The 19321-nt window shown below is 38.2% G+C and overlaps 2 protein-coding genes and 1 long non-coding RNA gene across 3 annotated transcripts; all 3 read left to right on the top strand.

The window, feature by feature from the left end:
- Positions 1-354: 354 nt before the first annotated feature.
- LOC135077028 (uncharacterized) lies at positions 355-2216 on the top strand. The gene is made up of 4 exons (XM_063971619.1): positions 355-441; positions 1050-1240; positions 1758-1885; positions 2081-2216. Exons 2-4 carry the CDS (start codon positions 1083-1085, stop codon positions 2185-2187), a joined length of 393 nt encoding a protein of 130 aa, XP_063827689.1. The 5' UTR covers positions 355-441; positions 1050-1082; the 3' UTR covers positions 2188-2216.
- Positions 2217-3645: 1429 nt separating this feature from the next.
- LOC135077024 (phosphopantothenate--cysteine ligase) lies at positions 3646-9993 on the top strand. Its single transcript, XM_063971615.1, has 7 exons — positions 3646-3763; positions 4862-5010; positions 5732-5960; positions 6362-6576; positions 7935-8120; positions 8578-8680; positions 9840-9993. Exons 2-7 carry the CDS (start codon positions 4879-4881, stop codon positions 9941-9943), a joined length of 969 nt encoding a protein of 322 aa, XP_063827685.1. The 5' UTR covers positions 3646-3763; positions 4862-4878; the 3' UTR covers positions 9944-9993.
- Positions 9994-10250: 257 nt separating this feature from the next.
- On the top strand, positions 10251-19114 carry LOC135077023 (uncharacterized). The gene is made up of 2 exons (XR_010258368.1): positions 10251-10477; positions 11776-19114. It is a non-coding gene; the product is annotated as an uncharacterized LOC135077023 (long non-coding RNA).
- Positions 19115-19321: the final 207 nt, after the last annotated feature.

Raw genomic sequence — 19321 nt, 5'->3', positions numbered from 1 at the left:
GGTGCTTCTTCTCAGCACTTGCCAAATGTTTGTCTCGAAGCGCTGGAAGGGCATTTGACGATTTGTGTACTAATTCAATTAGTCTACGCGAAATAAGATAATATTCATTGTGATTTGAACGATGCCTACTTAGTTTACTGGCCTGGCTAGTATTAATGCGCAACACGAGTTTAAGCCGCGATAAAACGAGACACTTAGAAAGGTACCCCTGTAACTTCGCAAAATCGGTAGCTCATTATGATAGTACTATTAAGCAACAGTGTTAACCACTTAATAATATGTGGTAAAGCCACATGAGTGGCTAACACTGTTGCTTACATACGTGATTACCTACTTATATTATTTCAGTCAAGTGGCACTTGCGCTCTAAACTCGAGTGCTCTCATCATCGTCCTCGTGGTGGGTGTCATACTGTCTCTCACCAACACCGCGGTCAGTCTGGTAAGTGCATTGTTATTATAGAAGTACTCACTTTGAGCTAACCTCGGTCCACTTTTGAGGCTTTCGTTCACATTTACCACAGCAAATACGAATAAGACAGATGCATGATTCAATTCTACTGAAACAAACATGGATTTGTCTTGATGATTTTATTTTTCATCACATCATAAGTCACCAGCAAAGACCTCCAGAAGCCACTAGTACGAACTAAGTAGCTATACCAAAGTGCCGAGACTTAGCTTCAAGTGACGTTCCGCCAAAGTTTTTAAAACATTCCTTTATTATACATCGACATGGGAATTGAACCTTAAGCTAACCGATCATAACTAAACCACTGCGCTACTGAAAACATTCTTCTTCTTCTTCTTTTTCCTCGGTCCCTCACTGATGAGGATCGCGACCACAGATAGTGTCCTTCCACAGACTGCGGTCATAAGCTGTGTGGACCGCACGATGCAAACTCCCGCCCACCGTCTTCCTCACCGCGTCCGACCATCTCGTCGGTGCCCTGCCCCGAGCGCGTCTGCCTTCCATTTGTCCCAAGATAATTTGTTTCTCCAGACAATGCCATTCTAGACATGTTTTAAATCCCCTACTGGTTTTTTTAGTTGGTCAGCCGAGTCGGCCGCCGAAACTTGGCCATGGCGATCACAGCGGTGTGCGGCACTAGCGGCGTTCTGGTGAACCTGGTGCCGTACTCTGCCGCCAGCGCGGCTCTGTTCGTGCTGCAGCTCATGGGAATCGTCGTGTTTGGGCTCTACACTGCTATGTGCGTCGCGTTTTTCCCTACGTACATGAGGTAAAGACTCAAAGAAGCTCAGCCTCTGCATGGCCGTAAACCTCAGACCGTGCTCAGCAGACCAAGGATGAAAAGAACAAAACCATTTACGAGGCTAGTCGAAGTTGGTGAATAACTTGTGTTTAGCCATGTCTGCTATTTAATTTTTTAATGTATTAAAAGTAATCTAAACCCTATTGCCCTATATGATAATCATCCCAACTAATCCCAACTAATATTATAAATGCGAAAGTAACTCTGTCTGTCTGTCTGTCTGTCTGTCTGTCTGTCTGTTACGCTTTCCCGCTTAAACCTCGCAACCGATTTTGATGAAATTTGGCATAGAGATAGTTTGAGTCCCGGGAAAGAACATAGGATAGTTTTTATCCCGGTTTTTGAAACAGGGACGCGCGCGATAAAGTTTTTCTGTGACAGACAAAATTCCACGCGGGCGAAGCCGCGGGCGGAAAGCTAGTATTAATATATAATTATGATAATAATTTACGATATACGATAATTTGAATCACTTTCTTTCTAGGGCACTGGCAGTAACGTTGACAATGACTGGAAGTAGAATCGCCAACTTCATCTCCATTCAGTTGATTAACTACCTCCTCACCAACAACTGCGAGATCGCCTTTTATGTATACGGGTCTGCATTGGCTTGTACGTATTTTTCATAATATTGCTTTAATTATTTTAAGGAAAGTTATTATAAATGTTCTAGTCTATTTATTTATCAGAGTAGAAGGATTGGATCAGTATGTAAAGCGTTATTTAAAAGCCGTTTTAACTGAAATGTTTCTGTTTATAAATTCGAAATTCGTAAACACAAGTCATGTGATTTTCATTACTTTTCAGTTTCAGCAGTGATAGCATCATTTCTCCCTAACGACCGCCGTACCAGAACAACACAGCACGAAATATTGGAGGAAGAAGTGGCAGATGGAAGCATCGATAGTTTTTAATTAATAAATTAAATTAAATAAAAATAAATAATGCACTTTTTTGTACATTTCCTGGCCTGAATCTGAAAAATAAAGCTTAAGTAGATCCCAATATGATAAGATACTAGTCATTTGCGCAAAGTACACTTAAAAGTATGGATTAAAATTATTAAAAACGCTGACTATAGGTGTACCAGAATCTCATGGCAAACAAAAATATTGGAAAAGTGTGTTTTTCATATGGCCATTGTCTATGGCTTTATTGTCACCTGTCAAAGTAAATCAAGAGATCTGTCAGCCGTTGCAGAAATTTTGTAATCTCTTCATGCCTATTTGTTATTTTTGTGAAAAAGACGAAAAAACTCAAGCAAATCATATTGTTTTCAAAGTGTATTGTAAAATAAGGCATAATTCAAAGTCAATCTTTGATTTTAATGCGTGTCGTTGAGTTGACAGCAAGTTGGAATGAAACGTTTTGATACTTACCTACATTTAGTTTATTACCAAACTGCGTCAGAAGAAGGGTTATGTTTCTTTTTATATTATTCTTACCTAATAGCTGCTTTATCGGGGTTTTCAGGTGTATTTCATTCATTGGTGCAGAGTAATGGTGAAAATGTTATGACCATGTAAAGAAAATTGAAAAAGATTTCATCAAGCAAGTTTGATTAATTGAAATGCTGAAAAAGCGATTTATATTATATTAATAGGTACCTCTTTAACTTGATCATCTATTTGAAGAACAAGAAATGCAAGTGGAGTTCTTAGAATTGTTTTCTAGTTCTGAATGAAGTGATAAGTTATAAGTATGATACTTAATAAATTTATTTACAGTAATATACGGTTTACTTATTATTCAAGATGAATATTTAAATAATAAATAAAATAATAATACAGGACTAATTTTGTGATACAACTAATACACTAACGTAAACTGAATAACTTTTAATGGCGCTCTGGACTGTAAATAAATACTTAAAATATAATATTATACTTACCTACAAAATAAATAATTATATAGCATGCATGCAGCCCTCCAAAAAATTTGCAATACCTGAACTAGGTTACTAAGTTTTAAGCACTGTATTTAGTTATAAGACCTTATGTACCTACACTTAGTGAGCAAATAAATGAATATGAATATGAATAAAATGTATAGGTAGGCATTCGTACTTCATGTTCATTAATATTAGTCATAAATAAAAATTAAACAGTATCAAGATCGTTTAATCCAATTTCCCCAGTATTGCACTCAACAAAGTTTATTTTCCCCATTTGCCATGAGATTCTGGTAGTAGGAATTTCTTACAATTTTTTTTTTAATTTTGTCCAATAAATTAGAAAACAAGCTTCTTTTTCTTCTTCTTTTATTTTGGCCAAGGCCAAAAACAAGCTTCGTAAACACTTTCAATAATGTCAATGTTCGACGTCAAAGTTGACAGCTGATGTCAATCAGTTATCAAACGTCAGTCGCCCTCTGATAACGATTAGTGTTCTCCTTCGGCCAATAATAAATGTGAAATAAAAGCATCTCTGTGGGTCAGGGTCGTAGCCTCCGCTGAGCAAGGTACAAGGATTTCATCTGCTTCACCCTAAGGTATAGTGTTGTGTGTAGATTCGTTTAATTTCACCCTCAAAGTCGCTACTGCAAGGTGGCTGCGTCCTCATTGATTTTTTCATAAACCAAGCCTGTAAATATTGGTTCTGGGACATCACGCCGGGCGTTACGTGTTGTGGGTGGTTGTCGATGCCCTACGACCCACATAAGTCGCTGCCCAATTTTTAAGGCACTGCTAAGTTAGAGAACTAAAAGTGTACAGTGCATAATGCCCAACAAGTGTTCTTAGTCGCATGTCATACTAATTAATAATTTGAAGTGAACTAGATAGTTTTGAATCAAGTTTATAAATTATCTTCTCAATGAAATATACTCCTTAGCCTCCATAACACTCAATTAGTATTAGTTTACAGAATTTATAGTCATTATCAAATCAATTTGGTAAATATCTGACAACTTATTAAGAAGTACACTATTGTGGGATTAATTATAATTAAAGACATTTTTTATATTTAAATGATGTGATTATTACCGTTAAGCTAGCACCCATAACACAAGCATTAAGTTGCTTACTTTGGGGCTAGCTGGCGATGTGTGGAATTGTCTAAAGATTTATTATTATTTATTATTAATTTTAAAATAAATAATTAAGTAATATCAGTTTTAAATTGATATTGAACTTCACAATTTCTTCAGAAAGTAGGTTTCTGACAATTTAAAGTAAGATTGCCAGCAGCATTATCAACCCCCACATATTTCGTGTGGAGGGAAAGCCCACAAGTTTGGGTAAGACTTCCCATGCAAATCAGAGTGTATTGAGTTTCAATGGTAATCCTCTTAGCAGGAACTAACTTGTACTTATGACCATTTTTGTATCACTTTCACTAGTGATTATATTTTTACGCATTACAACATTATTATACTAACTCCTTGATTAAAAAATTTGGATAAAATAGAATTATCTTCATAAAGCATAGCCACTCCTTGTGTTAAACATTTTTATTTTTTATAGTTATTATATTAGAAATCTTACCTTTATCAAAGCATCATAACATTTTTTCTCCTATCTAGATGGATAATTTTGTTTCTTTTTACTTAAATCAGTTTGTTGATAGTTGTCCGTAACCTCTTGAGCAGGCTTCTCATCGCTCACCATGGCGAGTGGTTCGTGGGAGGAGTTCTTTGCTGTGCACCTCCCTCCGACTGACTTTGAAGACAACCGGTCGCTGCTGAAGGAGTTCTGTGAACGCCATGATCAGTATGGGAACAAAATTGCACTTGTTACTGTGAGTATATTCATATTTAGTTAATTATACAGATTTAGTTGTGAATGAGTAGGTGTGTAGAGATTTTTGGGGATGGGGAAATGATGTAGGACATCCCTACATATAATATCTAAAAAAAATTCATAATGATATGGATTATTAAGATGTCTTAATTATCAAATTAATTCCAATTGGAAAACAAAAATGTTATATCAGTTGTTCAAGTACGTATGTATATGTATTAATTTATTTATCATTAGCATTAGCATTATCAAAACAAGAAAGTGGTAGTATTCAATTTCATGTAAAATACAATTTTAACTTCCTTTGAAATCAATAGATAGCTTGTAGTCAATGTGTTCGCGCACTAGTGACGACATCGATTTTTCTTTTAAATCTATGGCAGTCACATAATATGGCCAGCTCATACTACCCTAATAAGAGACATACATTACTTAAAATTTGTGAAAGAAATTGTCTCTATCTGTTTCTCTCAAATGCCATACACAAGGCGAGTAAAAGGGATTTCCAGAGTAGAATATACAGGATGTCCCAAAAAGTAGTGTCAAGCCAATTATAACTCAAAAAAACTATCAAAAATCACGTAACATACATGGGGGTGATTTGGATAGCCCTAGTGATGCTCTACCTCTGGGCTTCAGCCTGACACTACTTTTTGGGACCCCTGTATACTGATTTTAATGTTGAAGAATGCAGGATTATTTTGAACCTTATTCCCCAGTCCGGAGGCACCACAGTGCCGCTCGAGCACAACACGGTTCGCTTCGTGGACAACTTCAGCGCGGGCACGCGAGGATCGGCCTCTGCCGAGTATTTCTTGGAGCAAGGATACGCTGTCATCTTCATGCACCGGCAGAAGTCGCTGGAGCCCTTCACTCGGCACTTCAGCGGGCAGAAGCTGCTTGATATGCTGGATATACAGGAGAGAGGGCCCAATACTAGCATTACAGGTAAAAAGTGTGGGTTTGATTCTTTTGAAAGAAAAGTGCTTCTAATCTTGCGTGCAAATCCGCTGTTTTCTAATGTCATTCTAAAGCTTGATCTATTAATTTGTATTGTCACAAAAGCTATTCATGAACTGAAATTATAAACTACTACTTTTGTATTTCAAAACAAAAATGTGTGTTTCATTCCTCTTTCATTTCGGCACTAAAATGGCTGTGTATGCGGTTTACGAGGAGGATACGAGCTACAATAATATTATAATCTATGTTCAACCAAAAGAGGTCCACTACTGGACTAAGGTCAGAGTTTGCCACAACGTTCGGTCCTGTGCTGCCCTCTACCAGGCGGTTCCCGCGACTTTCACCAGATGGAACTGTCCTGTAGATTGTATTTTCGTCTCTTCCAGTGAAACCAGACAGCGTAGACGTGTTAGCTCCGATCCTACTGCGATACAAAGCAGCGCACGCGGCAGGTGCCATCTTGCACGTGGCTTTTACCACAGTATCGGAATACTTCTGGCTACTGAGAGCTGCTTGCGAGTGCCTGGCCAACCTGGGAGCCAGGGCTGTGCTGTACCTAGCAGCTGCGGTGTCGGACTTCTACGTGCCTAAGGACAGAGTTGTGAGTGGAATTGAGACTTTAATACTTACGTCTTAGAGCCCATTCTGCTGTATGCAGCTTGCGAGTGCCTGGCCAACTTAGGAGTTAAGGCTGTGTTTTATCTAGCCGCTGCAGTATCGGACTTCTACGTGCCTAAGGATAGAGTGGTGAGTGGGAATAGAGACTTTAATAATTACGTGTTAGAGCCCATTCTCCTGTACGCGGCTTGCGAGTGCCTGGCCAACCTGGGAGCTAGAGCCGTGCTGTACCTAACAGCTGCGGTGTCGGACTTCTACGTTCCTAAGGATAGAGTGGTGAGTCGAATTGAGACTTTAATACTTACGTGTTAGCACCCATCTTGCTGTGCGCGGCTTTAATTTGGGTGCCAGTTGCCAGGGTTGTGCTGTATCTAGCCGCTGCGGTGTCGGACTTCTACGTGCCTAAGGACAGAGTGGTGAGTAGGAATAGAGACTTTAATAATTACGTGTTAGAGCCTATTCTGCTGTACGCGGCTTGCGAGTGCCCGTCCAACTTAGGAGCTAGGGCTGTGTTGTATCTAGCCGCTGTAGTACCGGACTTCTACGTGCCTAAGGATAGAGTGGTGAGTGGAATTGAGACTTTAATACTTAAGTCTTAGAGTCCATTCTGCTGTACGCGGCTTGCGAGTGCCTGGCCAACCTGGGAGCTAGAGCCGTGCTGTACCTAACAGCTGCGGTGTCGTGCTTCTACGTTCCTAAGGATAGAGTGGTGAGTCGAATTGAGACTTTAATACTTACGTGTTAGCACCCATCTTGCTGTGCGCGGCTTTAATTTGGGTGCTAGTTGCCAGGGTTGTGCTGTATCTAGCCGCTGCAGTATCGGACTTCTACGTGCCTAAGGATAGAGTGGTGAGTGGGAATTGAGACTTTAATACTTACGTTTTAGAGCCCATCTTACTGTGCGCTGCCTTCGAGTGCCTGGCTAACCTAGGAACTAGAGCTGTGTTGTATCTAGCCGCTGAGGTATCGGACCTCTACGTGCCTAAGGATAGAGTTGTGAGTGGGAATAGAGACTTTAATAATTACGTGTTAGAGCCCATTCTGTAGTACGCGGCTTGCGAGTGCCTGGCCAACTTAGGATCTAGGACTGTGTTGTATCTAGGCACGGTATCGGACTTCTACGTGCCTAAGGATAGAGTGGTGAGTGTGATCAAAGGATAATTATAAAAAGAATCGAAACAGCATTAATTTTGGAAAAAATACACAACATGTTTTTGATTCTCAAAATGATTGGCATACACCAAACGAAGGTATACTTACCTTCTACTAAGGTCACTTCATCCAATGACTCTTTTTCAGAAAAAACTATGATAAGCCTACAATAATTCATATTCTTTCCAGCCTACCCACAAGATGCAGTCAGCCAGCGGCGCGCCTATCATCCAACTGCACCTGGTGCCCAAGATGTTGGCTCCTCTGGTTAACCTGTGGGTGCCCGCGGCGTACGTGGTCTCCTTCAAGCTGGAAACTGATGAGAACCTGCTCATACCCAAGGCCAGAGCTGCCCTAGACAAGTATAAGCATAAGGTAAATATTGCTAGGAGACTAGACATCGTGTCTCCTTTTTAATGCAGTTAACGTTAACGTTTATCGCTTTGGACAATAGTTGCTGACCGATTAACACGTTTTGGACAGTGGTTGCTGACCGATTATCACGTTTTGGACAATGGTTGCCCACCGATTAACAAGTTTTGGACAATAGTTGCTGACCGATTAACACGTTTTGGACAATGGTTGCAAGCCGATTAACAAGTTTTGGACAATAGTTGCTGTCCGATTAACACGTTTTGGACAATGGTTGCAGGCTGATTAACAAGTTTTGGACAATAGTTGCTGTCCGATTAACACGTTTTGGACAATGGTATCCCACTAATTAACAAGTTTTGGACAATAGTTGCCAACTATTTAACACGTTTTGGACAAGAGTTGACAAACATTTTTTGATGTCCACTGCTTCTAGAAGAACTCTTGTCTTTTATTTCAGATGGTCGTAGCAAACCTACTACAGACGCGCCATCACAGGGTGATCCTAGTGTCGCCTGAGGCGAGCCAAGAAATTGTTCTTACTAGAGAAGAAGTACACGCTGGTATGTTTTCAATTTTACTCGTATGTAGTACACACAACAGCACATAAAACGTAAATTATTGAACTTATGACCGACCTTATTTGAAGCGGAATAAGAGCTATTTATTTATTTACGCCAAGCAATTGTTACATTTTGGTGCTGTCCGAGTATTCAACGCTCTTATGAAATATCAATGACTAATAAATTAAAATCTATACGCGCACTATTATTATTATTTATGTATGTATATTTTATGCAGTATAGGTTAGTGTCCGTGACTCCCATTCGGCATGGGGCACACTGAAAACCAGCGTCGTGGCCTTCCTCACCGGGGGCCACGGCATATGCTGAGTGGGGTCCCATTGCAATGGGCATCGCTGTGCGACAGGGTGGCACTGTTCACTTTATTTTCTCTTCAATTGTATGTTTTATGTGTTACCTCTGTCTTCTTTGATTTTTTTATTTACCTACCTCTTTTGTCTTTTGTGATGTCAATGGCAATAAATGTTTCTTTCTTTCTTTCTTATATCTTAATGTGTATATGCTGTGAGGCTAGATAGTTCCTATGCACACGTCTCTCAGGACTTGTGTAAACCTGACTTAATTTCTTTCGCCACATGTCATGTTACTTAATGATCGTACAATGATATTGATCTGATTTTGTCTTAGGTATCTACAGTAGGTATATCTATACAACACTAAGGGTAGATTCGACCAAACAAGAGTAAATATTAATCTCAGAATAAACTTGTAATTTTGACATATTTCCCATACTGAAACAGTCAATGTGCCAGTTATACCAGGAGTAATTCTCGGATAAAAGTTTGGTCGAATAGGGATGTTTCCTGGGTTAAAAAGCTAGGGTTTTAATTAGTCCGTCAGTTAGCTTATCAAAAACTACTCGACACGTATTTTTCACTTTTTAAAATTAATGAAAACTTAAAGAGATAAAGCTTGCCAAAGTTCTAAAGAAAAGGCCCGTGACGTCAGTGAGTGCGTAAAAGTGCAGCACTTTGTGACGTGAACTTCAACGCACTATAACTTTGTAATTATTTGTTTGTTTGACAATGAAAAATATACGTGTCCAATATTTTTTTATATTAAAATTGACGGACTAAAAAAATTTTTTTAGGAAACTAGCCTATTGGGCCTAACTAGTGTTACTTTTACCCATCCGCAGGCGTGGACATCGAGTCGGCGATCGTGTGCGAGATCGTTCGCTTGCACAGCGAACATTTGGCGGGCGCGGGCGAGCGCGCCGACCCGCCGCCGCAGCCGCGCTGATTGTCGCGCGTCCGCCGCCGCCTCTACCTCACGCCGGAATAGGTGAGGCACACCACTACTATACACAGCGAGCACCTGGCGGGCGCGGGCGAGCGCGCCGACCCGCCGCCGCAGCCGCGCTGATTGTCGCGCGTCCGCCGCCGCCTCTACCTCACGCCGGAATAGGTGAGGCACACCACTACTATACACAGCGAGCACCTGGCGGGCGCGGGCGAGCGCGCCGACCCGCCGCCGCAGCCGCGCTGATTGTCGCGCGTCCGCCGCCGCCTCTACCTCACGCCGGAATAGGTGAGGCACACCACTACTATACACAGCGAGCACCTGGCGGGCGCGGGCGAGCGCGCCGACCCGCCGCCGCAGCCGCGCTGATTGTCGCGCGTCCGCCGCCGCCTCTACCTCACGCCGGAATAGGTGAGGCACACCACTACTATACACAGCGAGCACCTGGCGGGCGCGGGCGAGCGCGCCGACCCGCCGCCGCAGCCGCGCTGATTGTCGCGCGTCCGCCGCCGCCTCTACCTCACGCCGGAATAGGTGAGGCACACCACTACCAACGACGGAGTACTCGTCACCTCCGACCACAGAACGGGACTATTCCCACCTCTCGTTCCCACCACTGCAACTCCTGTGTAGCCAGGATCTACAGCTTGACCGCCACAAAAACCCAACCAATGAAGGTCAAGTTTGTCCCGGGGGAAAGTTAAACTGTCATTGGACCCGCAACGAAATTAATCAGAAGAACATAGGAGGTCCGCATAGCATTACATCCGTCCACAGAAGTAAAATAGATGCGAGTTGGTGAGTAACCCAGGGTTCGAAAGGATAATTATCAATGATAATTATATGGATAATTGTCGTGATAATAACAGATGGATAATTATCGGTTGATAATAACAAAAAAATGCTCTCGTGAAAATTAACTGTATTCGAAGTTTTCGAATGTGTATTTCCGCACTTGCGTTTAGTGGTAGGCGTTAATAAACATAGTTAGACAAAAACCTATCTATTTAGCTCCACAATGATCAATAGTTATCTAGCGTCAAAATGTTTATCTATTTTCCAAGCTTTATGTGACTAGCGATGGATAACTTGACAACAATCAGCAACCAAAAACATAAAGCAACATTCGAAATCAAAATGTCTTATGAATAAATATGACAAATGTTTCTTATACTGTTGATAATTATCCGATAATTATCATGGAGCGTAATTATCTTGATAATTTCGAACCCTGGAATAACCACAGGTGTTAACCACACACAATATGAACGACGAAGTTGCAGAGTGTCCACAGTACTTCGATTGCCGATTGACGGAGTGGTTGTATCGTTCGTCGTTCGTTTCAGCCGAATGACGTCCACTGCTGGACAAAGCCCGCCCCCAATTATTTCTATAACGACCGGTCCTGCGCTACCCGCATCCAGGCACCTCCCGCGACCTTCACCAGATCGTCGGTCCACCTAGTGGGGACTGCCCACACTATGTCTTCCGGCCCGGTGACGGAATGGTCTCAGCACTACGTTAAGCCTTGTTCACACTGGTTGAGTATTTTAGTCGAGTGGCGAGCAATTTATTTAACGTTTAGATACTATAAACGTACCTGAACAAAAAAAAATTCGAGTAGGTAACTAAATCGTTTAGTCGAACCAATTTAACAGACGTGTAGCACCACCCCGTAAATCCGCCGTTCAATTCTATTTTCTTTTTAGATAACTAGGTATGTCTTAAATATGCCAACGTGACGGTTTCGTGCTTTTTTCATTACCTATCAACTTCATACACATCCTTGATAGTTAAATAAATAATCTAAAGAATCTGTTTTATTTCGCTAGGCCGCCGCGGACGAGCCACAGCCACGCTGCGGACAACGTAGTATAAGAGTACCATGACCTCCTAAATTATACGCGAGTGATTCATTCGGACGGACAGCGGGGCTACTCCGAAAAACGCTATTCGAAGTTTCGAATGTTCCATCCCCCTCACGCAAAGCGAGATACCAGCATGAGCGACGGTGACAGACAGACCCGAAACTACGTAAACGGCGTTTCGTAGTTGCCCTGGTACGGACGTGTACTCAGTCTTAATTAACTGCAAAGGGACAAGGCAATTTATTTGTAACACCATTTATTTATTGATACTTGAATATTTGTCAAGATAATAACAATTAGTTTTGTTTATTTAGTCTACAATATCAATAAGGAGGTCATTTTGTATTGAGTATACTCGCAACTCGAGTAGTATACAGGATGATTAAATTAGTTATATCCAAATTGATGGACATTTCTCGTGTTGTTTGTAACTAGTTCACCCTGTATATTATAGAAGTAGGTTACTTGTGTGTACTTGTTAGAGTTTTATAAATCTCCATGTGCCCCAGTAATCGTCTATTTATAGGTTTTATATGTCTTTATTGTGAATAGAATTGGAATGTTTGTATATGTGAAAAAACTTTACCAAATTGAAAAGGTCGGGATTCTCTACTCTGGTGGTTTCTATCGTAGTATTTTAAAAATTGCAAGATTTTAAAAATTCTTTTTAAAAAACCTGTATATTGCATGGGAGTAACAGAGTTTTCAGACCTTTACATAAGACCTTAGAGGTGCTAAGAAAAGTATTATGAAGTTGGTTCTGAGAAGGGAAGTAAAATTTAATTTTAACTAATCATAGATTTTTCCAATATAAAGAGAATTATGAAGAGAATTGTTATTAATTTGATCGAGTCTGGATGTATGTCTACCTTTCAAGATAATGATACCATCTAAGTGAAATTCATATCATTTGACAATGACATATATTTTACAACACCGTTTTATTAAACACGCAGTGTACCATTTCCTTCTCTTGTGTGCTGGTGGAATATACTTTATTTACGTACTGTTGTATGTATCAAATTATATTAAATAAATATATTTTACACTTCATATGTAAATATGAATAATATCATTATAATTAAACTGAGCAAATATTGCAGATCATACTTCCAATATTGTTGTCGTGAAAACATATACATTTTATCATTATAGAATACTTGGAAGTGTTATTATATGTAAAATAAGAAGCCGATTAGGTTGACGAAATGAATTGCATAGCTTAACACACCTAATTTCGCTTAAAATTCAATGGGATTACTCCGAAAAACGTTACGCAAAGTTTCGAATATTGTCATCTCTCTCACGCAAAGCGAGATGCTAGCATGAGAGACGGTAACAGACTCGAAACTACGTAATAGCCCTACAGAGCGCCTCCATTTCGTTCCTGGTTCGCTTCGGTGACCTAATGGATATACAAACTTTTTATTTGGATAGCTGATTTAGGGCTCTGAGAACCTCATTAATTTCGATTTTTATACAAAAACAGCAGCTTGTATAAAAATAACACAACTTTTGTACTTATGCATTCGTAAGCTGCCATCGTCATGCTGATTATGTTTTGGAATCTAAATCAATGTATATTTTTCGGATTTCTGGTGTCGACTATACAATATTAACGTATACATAAACGACTGTCGGTGTTGTATTTGAGTGTAATTTGTAATGTATACCCTCGTGGTGTCTTAACTATCTCGAATTATCTTCTTTAGGACCATGCTAGTATCTTTTGGTATATTGTATATTAACGGATAGGGTTACATTCATTCAAACATTAAAAGTAGGTAAAGTGTAACCCTCAGAAAGAATGAAAAATGTAATCTACTTTTGTAGTTAACAAAAGATGCTATGAACTTTGATCAGTGATATCTTTGATGTAGGCAACCTGAAGCTATTATTGTATGGCTTGGTTGTACTAGTACTAGTGTGCTTACCATGAGTTTACGTTTGGTGTGCTCGCTAGCGACTGCGTAAAAAAATGACATTAAATGTATGACATATTGTGCAGCGCCTCTAGCGGCTACTTTCAAGAAATTAAATCTTCATAGATTTTTTTGACGTATTCGCTAGCGAGCACACCTAACGTAAACTCATGGTAAGCACATAGTAGTAGTGTTGTAGCGTCATATCTTGCACTACCTACGGCTACGTACAGAAGGGGGCAGGGAGACATCTACATACCTACCTTAAATATGTTCTTAAAGTTTAATGTATAAGAGTGGGGGACCCTGCCTTAATTTTGCCCCCATGGCTCAGACTGTCAAGACAACCCTTGCCTAAGCTGCCCTCTCCCCCCTCTAGCCCAGAAACAAAGGCCAGAAGTGGGCAGCCCCTCTGGCCTAATAGCTGCACTATACCGAATTGATATTATTGATCAAAGGTAGCTGTTATCCAATCAAAAAGAACTCTTAGTGTTAAAGTATTATAAAGTGTAATCGAGTGGGTATTCAAGTATTGATGTCTATAACGAAAATATGTTGTATTTATGAGATTTTTATTCGTTTTCAAAATGTCTTGTTGTCTATATCGTATGTATAGAGTTCTACATATCAGAAGGGAAATTCTTGAAATATTTTTTTTGTTTATCGCAAAATTTCGTTGTTTAGTAATTACGTAATTATGTGTGGTTTGTAAAAAGGCGTGTAACACGCTCTCGACTATAAAAAATATTTTGTTTTATATTTTATTGGCTACTATCTAAAAGGTTTACATTTATATTTGCTGTGTTAAGCATATTATAGAAGGGTTCAGTATGTTCTAATTGTTAAGTTTAGGTAAATTATTGGATATTAAAGGGTATTTATTGCATAAATATTATGTGGATGTTCAGATTATTCATATGTATGTATTAGAGCGTATTCGTATGTAGTTTTAAATATTGTTGATGTAATAGGGAACTATACTCCTGACTCGGCGCAGATGGCGCCACTATGAAACTGTCACGTGACCTTGTTGACGTTGTCACGCCATCTGTTGAGAAATCTTAGCATTTCCCTATACATATTTGTGTGCATTTTCTACACATAGTTTATGCGTTCTATGTTTTTACTTGATGTGTTTAGTTTAATAATGTGACAAAGGATAAACATATCTAAAAATGGAAGTACATTTGACTGGTTACATTAAAAATTGCCAATACTTGCTCCAAATCTTAGCATTCCGCTATTAAGTTGTTTTTATTTTAAAGTGCCAACTGACAAATCATTTATGTCATTTCTACTAGCTCAAAATAGGTATGTAGAGTCCATTCTTCATAGAATACTAATTTTTATACATAAAGCACTTTCAATAAAAAAAACTGCCAATGATTTTCATTTTGCCAATGTCAACTATAAAGGTGAGCATAGACTAGCTAGAGCATTTACTTGTAACAGAACAACGAGCCGCTCCATGAAATTTTCTGGTGTCACTTGAAAGTGTCACCATCTCACAAACCTTGCGTCGTACATTTTACCTGTATAGACAAGAACGTTACATTACATGGATATGCTCTAGTCTCTACTCGCCTTTAGATATTGGTCTTCTTTTTTTCTGGCTCTTTTTTTTTCGCGCGGCCATCGACCAAACCTTGTTTTTTGGTTACAAAATAGTGTAATAAACCTAACTTACTATAACATGTATACTTCTAAACTACGAGCATTAGAAGTTTGATGATTTTACAAAAAACAAGGTTTGGTCGATAGCCGCGCCAAAAAAAAAGACACCACCTTCCATACAAAATCTGGCATTGCCATTTATGCTGCTGAGTTAATTGTCATTATTTTACTTCAATCATTTATTTTCTACTGCCGCACAACATGTAGCTCACACAAAAATATCCATTGCACACAAATATGTTTAAACAATTATTTTATTCGTGGACTGTTTTATGGTAGTCGTAGAATACAACCATAACTGCCGTCAGAATTATAAACTATGTATTTATTTACTAAGTAAATTAATTTGCTTGTATTTATTATTGTTGTTTTAAAAACTCATTGGTTTCTATGATGTCTATTGCTAGTCTCTTCACCTACATAAAGTAGGTATGAAACTGATTTTACAATCTCTAATACTATCGCTGTAATGTCTTTTTCAACAGTAATGGAACAACGGTAATGGACGGAAATCTATTTAAAATTGGCTATGTATCATTTACAGATATATTTAATAATGTATCGCAACTGAAATGTTCAAAAGTGTACCTACTGTATTTGAACTCAGAACCAATTGGCGCCTGTCACTTGACAGTGACAGGAGCTTCCTTACTAGTGGCGCCAACTGGTGAACAAATACGATAAACCTATTTGTAAGTATTCGAACTACAGATAAAATACAGGGTGACAGGTAAAGCGATACATTCCTTGAAAGGGGTTAAAGTAGAGCTTATTTGCAGTCATTTAAGTCATATGACACCATGTCCGAAACTTGTTCATTTCCAAGTTATTCAAGATTTAAGTATTTTTTAAAAAATCTCCAGTTTTTATGTTAAAATGTACCCTTGTAATGAAGAATACGGAATAATGTTAACTTTTTTGTTGTATTCGTATAGCTAAATAATAAGATTGACATTTTAAATTAAAATTTGCAAGAAAGAATCGTCATTACTCAAGTAAAAGCTAAAAAACCATGTATTATTTTGCAAAAAAAATATGTTTTAGGTAATTAAACGAAGAATTTCCAAGAAAAAATGTATGGAATGTTATGTACAAATTACAGAATTTAGTTCCTTGATTCATTAGCTATTCAAAAAGGTACAGGTGTTTAACAAACACTACACAATTATTTTTTTATTTGAATTTAAACGTCTAGTAAGATACTTTCATAAAAAAATAAATAAATAAAAAAGTCACACTAACAACTGTTCTTGGGTCTCAATAAATGAAAAACTTAGTATTTTAATAATAATTGTATCACCTAATTTTATCTAGGTACATTATTTTAAGTCCTGCTCAAACTGTGAGCCCCGTCTTCTAATACAAGCTCGTAGTCTGTTTCTCACTTCTGTTTTTGTGACTCTTGTTGTCAAACTTTGCTGAATATCTTGAGCTGCCCTCTGAATGCGCTCACGAAGCTTTCACACTCACAGCACACTTTCGGCTCAGTGTACGCCAATGGATGGATCAACAATATCCACTTCGTTGGATTGGGCGCGGTGGACCCATTCCTTGGCCAGCCAGAAGTCCGGATCTGACCCCTTGCGATTTTTATTTATGGGGTCACATGAAGTATCTCTTGTATGTAACCCCCGTAAACAACGAGCAACAGCTTCGTGAGCGCATTCAGAGGGCAGCTCAAGATATTCAGCAGTTTGACAACAAGAGTCACAAAAACAAAAGTGAGAAACAGACTACGAGCTTGTATTAGAAGACGGGGCTCACAGTTTGAGCAGGACTTAAAATAATGTACCTAGATAAAATTAGGTGATACAATTATTATTAAAATACTAAGTTTTTCATTTATTGAGACCCAAGAACAGTTGTTAGTGTGACTTTTTTATTTATTTTTTTTTTATGAAAGTATCTTACTAGACGTTTAAATTCAAATAAAAAAATAATTATGTAGTGTTTGTTAAACACCTGTACCTTTTTGAATAGCTAATGAATCAAGGAACTAAATTCTGTAATTTGTACACAACATTCCATACATTTTTTCTTGGAAATTCTTCGTTTAATTACCTAAAACATATTTTTTTTGCAAAATAATACATGGTTTTTTAGCTTTTACTTGAGTAATGACGATTCTTTCTTGCAAATTTTAATTTAAAATGTCAATCTTATTATTTAGCTATACGAATACAACAAAAAAGTTAACATTATTCCGTATTCTTCATTACAAGGGTACATTTTAACATAAAAACTGGAGATTTTTTAAAAAATACTTAAATCTTGAATAACTTGGAAATGAACAAGTTTCGGACATGGTGTCATATGACTTAAATGACTGCAAATAAGCTCTACTTTAACCCCTTTCAAGGAATGTATCGCTTTACCTGTCACCCTGTATAATCATTGTAGTAACTCAAAGGCGTTTGCTTGTGATCAAAATGTTAGTTTTAGAGATTGTAAATTATACTTAGATCCTACTTTGCAGCTTTATAATTTTATTATAATGTTAATCATTATCATTACCTGATGTCAGAACAATTTTTGCGCTCCTAGCGTGTTGTATTTTATATTAATCTATTTATATTTACTATTTATACATGTTAAGTATATTATTGTTTAAAATTGCATGCATTGTATTTTTGCCCAACTAGTTCAGTAATGCGATTTTCATACATAAATGTGAGACAATAAAGTCTTTATAGACATAATTTTGGGCAGAATTACAGTGGATGTGTGCAATGACTATTTATTATATTCTATACATGTTTTATGACGATAGCGATAAAAATCCGTTTATTTATAAATCATAAAACTGACTTAAAACTGTTTTAACTAAACGCGTTTGCGTTTTTTTATCTTAGTGAAATCAATACTTGCCAAAAAGCGACGAAGCATTTATGAGATAAAACGATGTTATATTATGTTTAAAAGTTCATGGTCTTAAAAAACGCTAATTTGCAGGAACCTTCAAATTTATGTCGTCATAAAACTGAAGTATAGAGCCCTTGCCCCATAACAATACGAAGGAAAACAGTTGGCGTAGTCAACTCATACCCAATCTTGCTTTAGCTAACTCAGATTTAATTATCATATCGATCGAGATGATCGTATTGTAATGTTCTGAATCGCTTGCCTCAACACAAAATATCCATGTTTTTCTCGCTTATAAAAACGAATTCTTTCTTTCTTACCGAGCGTCGTACATTGCCACGACGGCAAATGCAAACCACCTCTTACGGGACTTATCCCACCACACTTTCCCACCACTGCCACTCCTGTATAGCCAGGATCTACAGCTTGGTCTCGATTGAAATCCAACCAGTGAAGGTTTTAAGCTGTGACCAGTGAGGGTTGGATGAACACCACTTGAACTCAACCCTACAGGGCAAATATATACCATCCTAGACTGCATCCTACTTAACATCAGGTGCGATCGTGCCTTTTTATGCATAAAAAAAACCTGTCGATTTTCCCCAATATATCCGACTTTATAACTTTAGTTTAAGGTTCAAAGTTAATTGAGTTTGCCGAGTGCCAACTGCCTTCGTTCGTGTTGTAAGTTTGTATGTATTATTGTACGTGGTTTATGTGTTATGGACATCGGAACTGATATGGGTATCTATTGTTGTGATATTTGTACACCTATACCGGCTCTAGCTGCGGGTGGAGATTTCACTAGACGTGGATTAAATAGTTTGTCATATTTTAATGTACAACTTTGTTTTATTTACAAAACCTTGTTCAGATTATATTCATTCTAAATAATAAACGCTCATTGTTTCTTTGCAACTTGAAATATCGGCCTAAAATGTAAAGAACAACACTTTTTCGCTCTATAAAACTTTTTTAACCATAAACTTATAATTTCTACCTAAATGACAATTAAAAACTAAAGTCAAAAGACAATTTCTCAGTTCAAAGTT

This window comes from Ostrinia nubilalis, chromosome 12 (assembly GCF_963855985.1).
Source record: "Ostrinia nubilalis chromosome 12, ilOstNubi1.1, whole genome shotgun sequence".
In the NCBI taxonomy this organism is placed as follows: Eukaryota; Metazoa; Arthropoda; class Insecta; order Lepidoptera; family Crambidae; genus Ostrinia; species Ostrinia nubilalis.
This window is presented reverse-complemented; position numbering and strand designations above follow the sequence as displayed.